The sequence below is a fragment of the Aplidium turbinatum genome, chromosome 3, assembly GCF_918807975.1.
Source record: "Aplidium turbinatum chromosome 3, kaAplTurb1.1, whole genome shotgun sequence".
In the NCBI taxonomy this organism is placed as follows: domain Eukaryota; kingdom Metazoa; phylum Chordata; class Ascidiacea; order Aplousobranchia; family Polyclinidae; genus Aplidium; species Aplidium turbinatum.
Window position 1 is genome coordinate 1,631,020 of NC_137474.1, and position 15,043 is coordinate 1,646,062.

Here is a 15,043-nt window from a genome sequence, read left to right on the forward strand (position 1 = left end):
TGATAAAACAAGCAAACCAGAAGGGGGGATCAATTAACAATCAAGATAAAAGTATTCAGTATTCAACGAGGTTTTTTGTTAGTGATTTGGTTTTGAATCTTTAGCCTATTTATTAAGTTGTTGTTGTTATTATTAGTTGTTATTATTAAATTGTTGTCACTTTGAAATTGCAGTTGCTTTTATTTTGCGGTATTTGTTTTTTTCTTGTATTATATATTTTTATTATTTCCTTTATTTTTTCCTGTATTTTATTTCTGTCAAGGCTTATGAGTTCGACTCTCGGGGTGTGCGCTTGAGCAACGCATTTCAGGACTGCTCTCCATTCAGCGGCACCTAGTGAATAGATTAATTTCCCAGCAACAACACTTCAACAATCGGAAAACTTCACTCTGTCAATCTCAGTATCCGGCACTGCGTCAAGAAACTCTACAAGTATGCAAAACTACCAGAAATGACCATTCAAGGCTTTGTCAGTCCGAGGATAAAGATTCAAAACCAACCAACCAAATTTTTTTAAGTTTGACAAGCAATACAATTTTGAAACCGCGTGGTGGCGCATATGAATCACTACTTTTTTCAACCGAGGTGATCTGATTGATCAATTCAACGAATCAACGCCGAAATTTGCAATCAGTGTCTGCTTCCGGCAAGCATGGGTTTCGATTCCAAGCCTGGTCATACTAAAAATTTAAAAAAATACAAACGGTTATGCTTTTTTTTTTAAATATGGAACGCTTCACGATTCTGCGTGTCATCCTTGCGCAGGGGCCATGCTAATCTTCCCTGTATCGTTCCAATCCCAGTACATGTACTGCCGAAGCAAGTACTATGCTTTTTCTCGCCCAAAGCAGCCGCAAGGTCAACAGCTGTCAGTGACCGGATATCTGCGTCTCACATCATTGAACAATCTCCATAGTTTTGCTGGAGACCCCGTTGTTGTTTTCAATTTCATCAAATCAGAAATTAAATAAATCAAATCAAATAAATAAATAATAAAAAAAAAGTAGAGGGCGCCGCACTAACTTGGCAAATTTCAAATTGATTTCGCTATTAGAGCTTTCTTCCACACAAGTTTGGCCTCATCAGTATATAGCTTGCAGCAAACAAATAAAATGGCAAAGCATGTCAATGAGTTTAGGCCTACTATAAAATGAAAAATAATTCAAAGCAAGATTTTAATAACAAATTTAATGATGACGTTTTATTTTGGAATCAAATTAAAACATTCTGTACTTTCCCATTTTGTACCACTACATGTCATGCTCTCCGCTGGACCTGTGTGACGTGAGGCAATTTCAATCAAGTTATGACTCCTGTTTTCGTTCACGTTTTGTATTTGTCTTGTTGAACTGTTGTAATTTTCTTGATGGATGATAATGTTCATGTATTCTTGAATTTTGTATCAATATATTGTTGGAAATCGTGGCAGAACACCAGTTTCAGATTTAGGCTTGCAGCTTTTGATTTTAATTTTATGTAACCATCTATTTAAAATAGAATTTTTATGCGTGTTAATAATATCGGAGTTTGCTTTATTTGTTCGTTTTACGTATTTTTCAAAGTTTTTTTTACATGTGCTAGCTGAAGATGCTATTACTATAGCGACATCGATTCTAATAAAATTACACTAAGAGGTTAGATTGTTGTGCAAATGCCAGCATTTGATGAATGCAAAATAGCAGTACCGTTTTGTTAAGAGGGAGATTAAATTATTTCCTAACAGATCGAAAACAAAAGATACGTCCAGTTCCTAGTTTCATGCGCAACAATTAGTGGTCCTACGTTCGACTCCAGGGCGGGTCACATCGAAGGTGTTCAAATTGTTCCAATATTGTGTTCTTTTTTAAGTAAACAAGCGAGAATAAGTCTTTGATTTAAACATGATTTAATTTACTATGATGCTAATAATATGTTGTTACATCGTAAATATGATGGAAAATGGTAAAAGCATAGTTTCAAATAAATGTTGGTAGTTGTGAAGCGAGTATAAGCAGTAGCGTAGACGGGAGGCGTCCAGGAAGTACTTTTGGACACGGTGTCGGGATAATTTTAGGGGCCCAGGAATCTTTGCGAGGGGCCCAGGAACTTGAAGAAACCACCTTGCATTCTTTGTATATTGCGTTTTCTTTGAGGTATGTCTCACTTGGAGGCCAAAGATCTCATTGGTTCCGGTCCTAAAATATCTTCTCAACGGCCCTGACTATAAGTAAACAGTACCCTAAACCAAAGCTGAACCTTTTTGTGGGTCTTTAGGGTTTAAACTGTGACCTTCAATTTTTGCAGTTTCTGCTTCTGGTTGTCGTCATTAGCCTGAAAAAGTTTCCAGTTACCAGGATTCACCACGCGGAGGTAGACGACATGAAACCCACTTTTTTTTCTGCTTCATACGAACGACGGCGAGGATTTAAACTTAAAGCGCAACATAAGAATTCACCCAAGAAACATCAGCATTGTGTATTTAAAAGTTCAGTTATTTTTTTTATTTTTGACTACCACAGCAAAAACAATAGCCTACGGCTACGTGTCAACATAGCAAAGGTCAACAAAACGGTAGAAGCGACAAAATATAAACTTTAAACGTGCTTGATACCGAAATAAGTTATTAAGTTAAAAAATTGTTAAGCTAAATATTAAACTACTGTATATTGTTAAAAAGTAACGCGTTAGCATCATATTAGTTGCAAATATTAAACTATAGCCCGATAGCTTAGTTGGTTAGCGCGTGACTTCTGGTACGAGGAAGCTTCAAGATCAAGCGGCGCTGGTTCGACTCTCTGGGCGTGCGCTTGAGCAACGCACGTGAAGGATTGAATAATTCCCCGGCAACAAGACTTCAACAACCGGAAACTTCACTCTGTTAATCTCAGTGACCAGGCCTGCGTCAGTGATTCAAAGCCTCTAGAACAGTGGCTCTTAACCTTTTGCCTTGTCAGCACCACCTTGAAATTAGTGAATTACCAACCAGTTCTCGCACCCCCTCCTAGGATTGGCTGAAAACTAAAGACGTCTAGTTCGACATTTTTGTTGAAACTTTGCTTCTTACGTCATATTATAACAAACCTTGATAATTCAGTATCCCCGCACCGTCTAGGTACAGGTCTCGCACCTCTTAGTGGTGCGTGCGCCCCTGGTAAAAAACCCCTGCTCTAGAAGTATACTAAACTGCCTGCAAAAGCTTCCCCAGTCCGAGGATAAAGATTCAATCAATCAAATAATTATTTATTAAAGTATCACAGTAATGGTATTTATGGTTGTTTTAAGTTGCATTGTTACTGATGTAAAATCAGGAAGTAGGAAATAAACTTACATTACTTTTATAATGCGTTGCTGCCATACAATGATACAAGTTAACTCTTTTTGCACACGCACTTTATTGTGAGGTGGAAATGTTGCCCATAAGCAGTGGCGCCGCCAGACCTTCAACATTGGGGGGGCAAGATATTGACAGTGCAAGACAGTAGTATAGTCAAAAATTTTGAAAAGGGGCGAAGCCCGATGGCGTGTTCGCCGAAGGCGACACTTAGCGGCGGGGGGTCTGGGGGGCCTCCCCCAGAAAATTTTGAAAAATTACTTTCAATTTGGTGCATTCTGAGAGCATTTTCAACAAAATTGTGGGTATGAATATATTTTTAAAATGGTGCTGTCCGGTGGCATAGCAAAAGGATAAGATCATGTTTTCTTCGGCATTTTCGGAAATAAAGCTAAGTCTCTATGTTTTTTTGTTGCTAATTCCAGACTGAGATATTTGAATGTTTGGTATTGGCAAAACTCGCTTTTTTAATGCAGTTTGGTTTAAAATTAGGCAAACTTTGTTTTAGAGACATAGGTTGATTGCTTTTTTTTGCGAGATTATTACAGTTTTATTATTTATCAATTTTCTCCTTAGTTGATTCAAAAAACGATCTTATTCCGGTAAGTCACTAACTTTTATGCTCTGAAGTCAACTCAAAGTTTAGAAAATGTAACGTCATAGAGGTCATACATCTTGATGAGTGTCAAACAAAAAGCTTTGAGACAATGAAGTTACTTTAGGCTATTTCTAATATATTCAAGTTTTGTATAACGAATAGCTGTTTAGATGTTAATCTAGATCGAACAAGCGATCTCAGCAGTTGCAGATGGCTTGCATCCTTGCACAGTTTGACGAAAAATTACATCATAGGCTAAAACTTTTCTTGTAAACAATGTATTAACATTCGTAAATTCAATTTGAAAGGTTGAAACCCCCGAACCCCCTCCCTTGGCTACGCCACTGGTGCAAGACAGTGGTATATTATTTATTTTCTCTTGTTTTCTACCAGGGCTGGAAAAAATGTTTAGCTTCCCGGGAATCTGTTTTTTAGAGAAAAAATTTCCCGCGGCTTACAATCACGATAATGAGAACCTTATATTTTACTGATCTCCGCAGCTGACGTAAACCTTAAAAGTCATGTCGACATATTCTTGATGCCCCCCTTATCGAAAATTTTTTTGTAATACCGCTTTGAAGGAGGATTACGACTATGAACAAAAGAATAAATTTTAAACTTCATATTTGTATTGAAAATACATGACGTAATGTCTTCCAACCTTATCACATTTTTTTCATTACGTAATATTTACCACCACCAAACCACTTTTGACGATCGAATTTGTTAATTTATTATTCGGTAAAATGTTTAGATGATGCACGTCATTACGCCGATTTGAGATATAATTTCATTCATGACGTCGTATGAATATTGGAGAAATTGAGTCTCCTTTACAACTTAAGAATCGAACAACTCAAAACCGCTGAAGCAAAACGTTTTGTTTAAGTGAAAGAATCACTGCAAGCAACTAATGCCAAAATGCGCGCGGAAGAAGTCATGGGAGTGTGAGGTATCAAAATTTTAACAGGTTGTTATTTTTCTACATCAATGTGACGTTAGTTAAAACTTTAAAAAGTCTATATCTTTGTTTCTGTAGAAAATCTTTTTATCTACTGTACAATTTAGTCATCAAGGTTTTCCATACTTTTTTTTAAAGAGAGAGCTTTCACCTCCCCCCCTTGCAACTTGAGTTGACTTACTTGAGGTTGGGATCCAAATATTAAAAAAATAATATTAATATGTATTAATAAAAAAAAAAAAATTAAAAAGATGATGCCCAAAACATTGGGGGGGCAGCTTCCCCGCCTGCCCCCCCCCCCCCTGCCGGCGCCACTGCCCATAAGACGAATTTTATTTTTATAAATAAATTTTTAACAAAAAATTTGAATCGAAAAAAAAAAAATTTAGGAGAAAACGAAATTACATTTTGTGAAAATGTGAAATGTTGTTTTAAAGTATTTTGTTTGGAATATTTCACTAGCTTTGCAAAAAATCAAGTTTGATACATTTGTACGTAGCCTATATATTTAATTTCATTTTATAACTTTTATTTGCAAAAAATCGATAAAGCGTTTGCTCTAATATTCTAATGTTAATATAGAATTGTGTCTGATTCTGAGCAAAGCTGTGTAACAGTATTTTGTGTGAAATTTTACTCTAAAATATCAAGCTAATACTGGCAGTGTGCGCAGAAGAACTTGAACAATTGGCAATAATGGAGACCCTTTTGTTGACGTTATTTTACAACCAAAGACGTAAATAAAAATAAATTTTAACAAAAATGCAGCGACCAGTTAAAATGACCATAATTCGACGAACTTTGACCTCGCCGGCTGGAACGAGATTTCATTGGCTCGCCAATAGACTACGACGCGACAGATAAGATCAAGAGCCGGTTTATTTATTTTTTTCAAGGAGAACAATAAAGCACGTGGCCTGATCACGCGTCGCCTGCGTGATCAGCGCAGTGCCGTGGGAGTGGAAAAGTACAGCGCTCTGCAGTGGAAATTTACTGGTATTTCATAAAAGTCGATTGCAACAATTTGCGTGAGGCAGATCAGAAAAGCATTGAGTGGGGGAAGACGTTTGTTGGTTTTCTTAAATCTAACCTTCCATTTCTTTTATGTAAAAGCAATGTAAACAATTATAAAATTTAAATCATCCAATAAATGTTTATAGTTTCAAATTGACCCTCCGCCTGCATTTTATTGGATTTCTTTTGCACTTTCAACACACTGTGGCCGCTGTTTAGTCTTAACTCTAAGTGATTTTCTAAGTTGCTGTTTGTTTTTGTCAACAGAAAGCTTGTGTTTAAGTAGAAGATAAATGTTTGCAAGTGATGGATAACTCTATGAGAAAAACCAACCAAAGTTCGTGGACTGGCGAAGAAGTAGCAATTCATCGCTATGTCAAGGATTATGGAAATGGTTATGGAGTTAATTTCGCCACTGATGGCCGATGGAGTACGGAACATAAGCAATATGAAAGCGTTAAAAATGGGAGCAGTTGGTCAGCAACAGCAGTGGCTACTTTACCCGCGCAAAGAGAAGTACCGGCAGTGAAAACAAAAAGTCCTGAAAAAGGAAGTTTTCTTCACTTATTTGCTGGGGGGTAAGTAGGCTAACACTTTTTTGTTTCTGTAAACAAGATATGCATTCTAACAATCTATTCAAAAAGATAGCAAACAGTTGGTCAAGTCAAGAGAGAAGTTGACTGTCTTCCACGTTTCAAACTCATTTGTAAACAGGCGAAAATAAGATGCACAGCAAAGTCATTAAACTGCCCATTTTCATGCATCTCGCACCTCATGCGATCTGTTTCTCGCAGGGTTATTATTCTTGTGTCAGTTGTTGAGTTATCGCTGCTTGGTTCAGAACTATCGTTTGTTGGTTTTCTTTTTTATATGCAAATTGCAGATGTAAATTAGACTATTTCTAATGAGAACATAATGTTCTATTATGAACATTATGAACATTATTCTATTGACAGCGTTTGAAAGTTTGTTTTATTATGTTATATCCGTATCTTTTTCGCGTAAACAAAATAATAAACAATATGTTAAGCCAAGCTAAGCCCATTGATCTTGCTCAGTTTTGTATGTCTTACCATTTTCGATAGCAACAATATCGGTATTTATTTACTTTGCAACAGGATTGCTGGCTGTGCGTCTACCTTGGTGACGTGTCCAATCGACGTCATCAAAACGAGACAACAATCATCGGGAGAAGTGACGTCATCGGCAGGCAGAACGTCAGGCAATGTTCGGTTGTCACAAAACGTCAATTTAGCAAAAACGTTCGTCAAGAACCCACTTCGTGCCCATTACACAGTGGCAACACAATCAGTGTTTGCTTATCCCAATTCCTTACTCCAACATGGAAGGTGAGGTACAGAAGTATAGCAGCTTGACTCGAAGCTTATCTGAAGTTCAGTAGCTTTAACTATGCAAAGCTTCTCATCACGTGACAGCTCTGGAAAAATACTGCGCCTCAAATTATGGAGGATGTTTTTTTTTTAAAACAGTTCATGACACCTTGTGTGTAACTTTTTAGATGTGTAAGTCACCTTTAAAATGGATATTATTGTGCATTTCAGATACATTTTGCATGTGGAGGGCATACGTTCGTTTTACAAAGGTTTAGGACCAAGTTTAATGGGCGTTGTGCCATCCCGGGCCCTTTTCTTTTACGCTTATGAAGCCGCCAAAAAGTCTTTGCATCGCGATTTTGGATTCCATTCAAGTTCATGTGCAAACCACATAACTGCGTCAGTGTTTGGTGGGCTTATTTGCACATCCGCCACATGTCCTTTATGGGTCATCAAGACGAAGCAGCAATTACACAGGAGGTACGATTCGAATTCAGCTTTTTAATTTGTTAACATTTTCACAGAAGTCACTGCATGTTGTATCAGAACGTTGGTGACATTTTTAGAAATTTTCATCTCGATCGGGCTCATCTGTTATTTATGTATATAGACATTTGACGTCATGGTGTAAAAAGCATTAGAAGTTAGAACTATAGTATACTTAGAAAGCAAACTTTTGGCAAAAACTGCAAGAAGTAAGTTATGAAACAGTCTCCCAGTCATTGTCTCACTTTCCAGCAGCTTGAAGTGATATTATTTTACTATTTCGATAAGTTAATGCCTAAGTTTCATGGCTCAACTTCAAATTATTAATAGACATTTAATTGCAGAATGAACAAAACTTCACTCTCCATGCCGGAATGTGCGCGGCGTCTGTGGGAGAAAGAAGGTTTGAAGGGATTTTACAGAGGACTTACTGCTTCATACGCTGGAATTGTCGAAACAGTCATCTACTTTACTATTTACGAACAATTAAAGGTATTGTTGATGGTTTCTTGTAGAAAACAACTTTGCTGTCACCTTCTTGTTTTAGCGTGATATTCTCGTTACGCTTATTACTTCAAGTATAATACAACAACATCGCACCTTGACGCAAAATATGTCACAAGTCACAACCCAGCAGGTGCTGTGGAAAAAAAATCTCAATTTCAAGTTATCATCTTTGTGCATGGGAAAAGGATTTTATGGAAGTATATTTTTCATCAACATTGTTTTAAAATGTGGCCACATCATGTCATAAGCAATGCGATTTTCTAACTAGCTTTCTCTTTAGACACTGTACATCCAAAAGCATCATCTGGATCCTAGGGACACGACTGTATCCATGGGAACATTCTGGGAGCTTCCTGGGTTGATGGTTATATCATCAGTATCGAAATGTGCTGCCACGTGCGTTGCCTATCCTCACGGTATGTTTGCCTCTGTAGTCCTGTCTGTTTCATCTTGCACGTGCTTGGATAGCCATCTGTCCATATGCTGTGTAAAACATCTGTATGATAAAAATTTATGTTCATTTTACAATAATGTATGATTTGTATGGCTATTAAGTTTTTATTGTTGTTGTGCAGAAGTTGTACGGACAAGGTTACGTGAAGAGCCTGTAAAGCGAAAGTACAACGGTTTCTTCCAAACGGTCAGATGCATTTCTGCTAAAGAAGGATTGAGGGGCTTGTATGGGGGCCTTCCAGCCCAGTTAATACGTCAGGTAAAAAGCTTTTCTGTAGTTGCTGTCCTTAGGAAGAGAACGATTACTTACTGCTGCTTATCCAACACCCAAGCCACCAAACCATCTCTTTCATTAATTCAACGTATACGTAGGTTGAACCAACACAAAAACGGACTGACTTGCTGACTGGAGAGCGTTGAAAGAAACTCTTAAAACTAATCTTAGTTAAAATAAATTAAATCTTGAAGCTAAAATATAATTGACGTTTTTGCGGCTGTGAATGTTAGTAGCTTACAGTGGGTTCATTAACATGAATGAGTGGCACCAGTGGCGGATCCAAGCGGGCGATCCGCCCCTTATATAATAAAGATTGTTAACTTTATTTAAGGTGTAAAGTCGAATTAATCTAGACATGTTGCGTTGAATTTGCCCCCCCCCCCCCTCCTTCCCCAGGCTACTTGCTGGACCCGCCCGTGAGTGGCATGCACACAGTTAATGTCATTATGCCAGTCTTTCTTACCTCAAACGACACTTCGCTTCATGAAACTATTTTCTAACCGTCCCACAGGTCCCCAACATGGCGATATTGATGGGAGTATATGAAGGAGTTGTGTATTTGGTTCGATGAAAAAGACGGACGACTTTGCATGTACTCAAGGTGTAGGCCTTCTGCAATGAGGCGCCCACAAGAAGAGATGCTGACAGAAACATAAAGTTTACCTCAATGACTACCCCTGGCATTTAGTGTTCAATTGTATTGTTTTTGCGTTTAAATATTCACGCTTCATCTCAAAAGAACCACACCCACTTTTGTGCCAAACAGAAGAAGGCGTGCGTTCAGAAGGAGCAGCCATACCTCAATTGACCACATATTTGATACAAATACCTTGCTTTTGACATAAAAGAGAAGTTCAATCCCTAGCTTTGAAAGTTAACTTGTCAAATGGAACTGTTCGTCTTCCTTCGGTCGCCTTCGCCTACCACCGCTTCTCAATTGTTGGGTTTTGCAGATTCAATGGATTCAGCATATTTGCATATGATCTGTCCATGTGTGTTTGTTTCAACTTGCAATATGCAATTTTTGTTGCATCCTTTGCTGTTCAAATAAAAGTGTTTCGTTTTCAATGTCTGTTGCAGTCGATTCAACAAAAACAGAGAATTTGTTATATTGAAAGGGCTTTTATGGCTCCCTCCTCAAACAGGTGAATTAACTTTTCGTTGCAGTGCATAGGTTGGAAGGTAGACGGTTAACAATCCTACGGTGTTGTCTGTTAGCCACTGAAGTAATAATTTTTCCAAAAACAAATTTCAAAAGAATGCAGTTGATTTTGCTGGATAAAAAGTAACTTGAAACTGGCTCACGAGTCGCGACCTTTTACTCATACACAATTACACATAGCTTTCTGAGAAATTTATTTTTTAGTTGAACCAAATAATGGCTTCTGACCTTTTCGGTCGTGATATTGTATGTGGCGTCAATGAAGCGTTGTCACTGAGTGGTAAATACGTGCAAGTTATAACAACTATGCACGTGACGATCATGATTCATACGTGAGTTGCCGTCCTTCTCAACGACGGTAAATTATCGCATGACAAGGAAAATTTCGACATCTCAAACTTCCGCTAGCGAAGTTTTGATGAGGAAGTAGTAAATTTCATCAATTCAAGGAGGGAGTGTGGATTGTACTCTTCATAAACTAATCCAGACACCATTTCAAACCAGGGACTTAGCCAGAAGAGGCTTGGGGAAGCAATTCTCCCAAAAATGAGTTTTGAATGCTGTTGCAATGTTTTGATGACATTGTAATATACATGTTGAATGACGTTTCATAAATGTTTGGCTGCAGCAGTAGCTGTATTGTCAAACCAACTCTTTATCTTAAATATTAAAACGTTTTTCCCTCTAAAATTTTCTTTCTAACTGCCGTACCTCATTGTTTCAAACCGCCTGTTTCCAAGCGATTATTTGCAAAGAATGCTAACAATGCATCGATGATGCCATGTTAGACAAGAAACCCTGCTGAAAAATCTTTGTTCTGGTTATAAGTTATATAACCCAGCCAGCAAACACTAATTAAACGTCAGCAGACGTAGCATGTCTTCCTCTTGTGTTACAAATAACTATGACGTCACAAACTAGTTAGATATAGCATCAGTTCAGTGTTAGTCGACTGACTAACCAATGACCGATATAGATCTATTGAACATGTTAGACATACAACAACTGGCTAGAGATACCGTCTAATCTGCTACAGACGTGAATTGTAAATGTCGGTCATAGCACAATAACCTCACCAACCAAAGGCTCTCATGTAAAATTAGTTCAAAACCATAACATTTAGTACCGTAGCCTAAACTCTACAAGAAAACCCATCATATCTTTTTCGACAGTAGATTTGCTGTGTACAAACCAATAAATTTAACAACAGTAGCCTAGCCCTAGCCTACTGTATTATATAATGATAAAATAATAAATCCCTTTAGCTATGATATAACAATAACATCTTAACAATAATTTTATTCAATCTGCAAGTAAAGAACAAACTAAGCATAACCAGGATTTCTTGAGGCGTTCCATATCAGGTTAATCAAAGACCGCCTCGGTGGCCGCGCATGCGCTGTGGAAACGACATTTCCGAAACAATAATTGAAGTTGTAAGAGGCTAGTATTTTACTTGTTTTATGCACAATACCCTTGTGGCAATTAAGTAAGATACAAATACAGCATAACTTTTATAATCTCATCATGAAATTAAAATTTTTTTTTTTAAATGATCGAGAATCCAAAGAAAGGTTGTGCATAAACAAGAAAAATCGGTTGCGCTCAACCGACGACTCGATCGGAAACGATTTCAAGGAGTCGGTGAAAGTTTCCGAGCTTGCAGCATGAGTGATAAATTACGGAATTTAAAAATTGGTTGTACTTTATTTTTGTATTACAATGATTCTCAAACTGTATGTCGCAACGCACTGGTGCGTCGTTTGAAAATTTAAAGGACATCGCACAAAGGTTTGGTTTCCCAACTAAAAAATCATATAAATGAGTTAGATTTTTTAATGTTAAGGCTATGTTGCCAACATAGTGTTTGTTGGCTGTGTTCAAATGCTATGTTCATGATGTTGGCTATGTTCAACTTAATTCTTTTGACGCAGCGGATTGCTGATCAATGGCTTAACTTAGAAATGCAAACGCTGCTTAGCATTACATCAGCACTCACAGTTTAATTAGGGCTGTGATTACAGCACAACAAAATATTGTTTACTAATAAAAAAAAAAGGAGAAATTCTCTGTAACGGTCGTAAAATTTTTATAATTTTTTGATAAAATTTATAGAAAAACATCAAATCAGCATACAAATCACTGTATATTACTCCTGTGTGCCAACATATTATAGCTAGCTCATAACTTCGTCTGTCGCGAGTTCAGCAAATTTTTCTAAGTTGACGGTCTACCAATGGGACACACCGTATCTAGAACAAGGGCGAGTTTAACTGATGAGGGCCCGGGGCACTTTTAGATCTTGGGGGTGGGGGTGCAAAAAAAACCAAACACTATATACCCATTATACCGGTAACTCAAAACATTTTGAATTTTCTTTTATAAGCGATGACGCGGACCGTAAAGTAAAGAAAGTTTTCAAAGACCTGGATTTGCCAGTCCGCCCCTTTCGACGCTCACGAACCTTCCGAGACACACTTTCAAAAACAACTAAAATCCGAACCTTGCCGGCTGCAAAACTGCCCACTACGGAACGACGACATGTGTACCACCAAGAACTGTGTCTACAAGATTATATTATATGCAAGAAATGCAGGGAAAGCTACAAAGGCAGCTCGATCCGCCCACTCCACTGCCGCCTGAAAGCACAGGTTAGCTCAGATGAAAGTTCGACAGTGCCTCGCCGACTTTGAATTTACAATCAATTAAGCTTTAAAGAGGCCATTTTCATAAGTAGGCAAAGTCCAAAGATCAAAAACCGTGCCAAAAGTGAACAACTACGTCACCTAATCTATTAATCAGCTGATTCAACAAAATTTTACAGCAACAGCCTAACAGCACAGAAACTCAACAAACAGCATTCAAGACAGCAGCCTCAAACCAAGCAAAAGAGCCGCATAAAACAACAATCCACTGACTTCAAAACCATTCGTAATAGAACATGACTTGGGAACTGTGTTCCGAAAACTAGTGCAATTTGCTATTAGGCTACCTCAGCGAACTTGCACCTTGACTTGGATAACCGCTTGGTTTTTTCGGTGCCTCCATGGTGTAGTTTCCATATCAAAAAAGCGATTTGTTGTATCTCCTGATGTGTACATTGAAAATGAATGTGGAGCTATGCCGAAATAAACTTGATTGATTGATTGATCAGGCTAAAACAGGTTGTTAATATCTACATTGCCAAATTCTTCTAAGTATGCAGCTTTGAAACTTATGAAACATTTGATTCCTTTTTGGAGGGGCGATAGGTTATACCAAAATTTCAAGTAAAATATTTTTAAGGGTCCGCAATTGCTTCCAAGGCACCAAAAGAAGTCCTCTAAGACAATAAGGTTGCGAACTACTGATCTAAATAGATCGAGGCTTTTTAGAATCTGTAGAAGGTAAATCAATGCTCAGAGCGCTGCTGATGTTATCTGGCATTGACAAACAATTGATACATTTGTTATCTCATAAACGCCATAACAGATTACCTAATAATACTTTTCCTATTCTTTGTGCAGGTCAGGATTCGTAATTGTTTTGAAGTGTCTGTTAGGGTTGCCAGATTGGGCGCTTTTACGCCCAATTGGGCTACTTTTGATTTCTCCAGGCGCCAAAAATTCGCGTTGGGCGCGCTTTTTTGGTTGGCGCCCAATTGGGCTACTTTTTTTACAAATATAATATAACTTTTTATGTAAAAATTGTATCATGTTTAAGATTTTTACCTAATTCATAGTTATTTCATTGAGGAGCAGCCGTTTTGGAGGCCTCGGTCAGGCAGAGTTACCAATTTGGTACGTATAAAGATGCCAATTTTCAAATATGTGCATGTTTAGGCTTTAATATCTGGAAATCCTGGCAACTTAAGTGATCCAGGTTTTCATGAAAATGCAGTGGACATCAGTTCAGTTTGTTTTTATTTCTGACGATCACAACGAAAAACAATATATTTTAAACATAGCAAGTGTCTAGAAAAAGGTAGAAGCAACAAAACACGGACGCTATAACGTGCATGACGATAAAGCAGGACAATCAGTTATGGCATGGTCGCAACTCGCAACACCTTAATAAAGTTTTTACAAATGTAGAAAGATGAGAAAAGAAAGGCTAGTGAAATTTTTTTAAACAATTTATATGAGTAAAAAAAAAGATAGTTTCTACGTTCGACCAAGGTGGGTTATCAAAACTGTTGATGGTCTTGAGGGGAACACTCTTGATGCGTTAGCTCATCACGAAAAGCAATTAAACCATTTTTTGTGTTGCTTGGTGTGGAACCGGTACTTGTTTGTAGTTATTTTAACAAACAGTTGAGTGAATGCATGGTTGCCAATCTGTCTGAAAGATGTGAAAAACTGGTAAAACACTTATAATTTGGGACTGATGATCAAGCGTTCTTGAATAATTTTGTATAATAGCTTATTTCTTTCCTTGGGTTCCAATTTGGGCTCCATTTTAGAACCCCCAAAAAAATTGGGCTACTTTTGGGCGACTTTTTGCATAAGCTTGGGCTCTTTTTTATATTAACCTCTGGCAACCCTAGTGTCTGTGTCTAAATTAGTGTTTGTCATTGCAAAACACTCTAACCTGCCACAGAGCGGAAAGGTATTCACATGTTTTATGCCGCTAAAGGATCTCAACAAGTCAATTCATTGAAAAAACGTCACACAGCGCGGTAGCCAAAGCCATAAAGAGTTTACCAACATTATTGCTGTGCACAGGGGCGGCGCCAGCCAAGAATGAGTGGGGTGGACAAAAATATTTCGAGGTAATATGAACAAAAGAATAGAATGGGGCCAAACGCTCCCATACATTTCCTCTGCGGTCCATAGAATTGCCAACTACGATCTTTGTGTTAGCAAGCTTGTCGTTATTTTATGTCATGGAGCTGCTGCAATGATAGGCGGCCTCATAAAAATTTATTGGGTGGCCCCTTAAACAGAATTTTAAAAAACCTGG

General features: G+C 37.8%; 1 protein-coding gene and 1 non-coding gene across 2 annotated transcripts; one reads left to right on the forward strand and one right to left on the reverse strand.

Moving 5' to 3' along the window:
• Nucleotides 1-720: 720 nt before the first annotated feature.
• On the reverse strand, nucleotides 721-827 carry LOC145767735 (U6 spliceosomal RNA). The gene has a single exon (XR_014288885.1). It is a non-coding gene; the product is annotated as a U6 spliceosomal RNA (small nuclear RNA).
• Nucleotides 828-6,128: 5,301 nt separating this feature from the next.
• Nucleotides 6,129-10,008, forward strand: LOC145766287 (solute carrier family 25 member 36-A-like). The gene is made up of 7 exons (XM_082577962.1): nucleotides 6,129-6,461; nucleotides 7,002-7,232; nucleotides 7,446-7,697; nucleotides 8,048-8,195; nucleotides 8,491-8,626; nucleotides 8,786-8,922; nucleotides 9,452-10,008. Exons 1-7 carry the CDS (start codon nucleotides 6,190-6,192, stop codon nucleotides 9,509-9,511), a joined length of 1,236 nt encoding a protein of 411 aa, XP_082434088.1. The 5' UTR covers nucleotides 6,129-6,189; the 3' UTR covers nucleotides 9,512-10,008.
• Nucleotides 10,009-15,043: the final 5,035 nt, after the last annotated feature.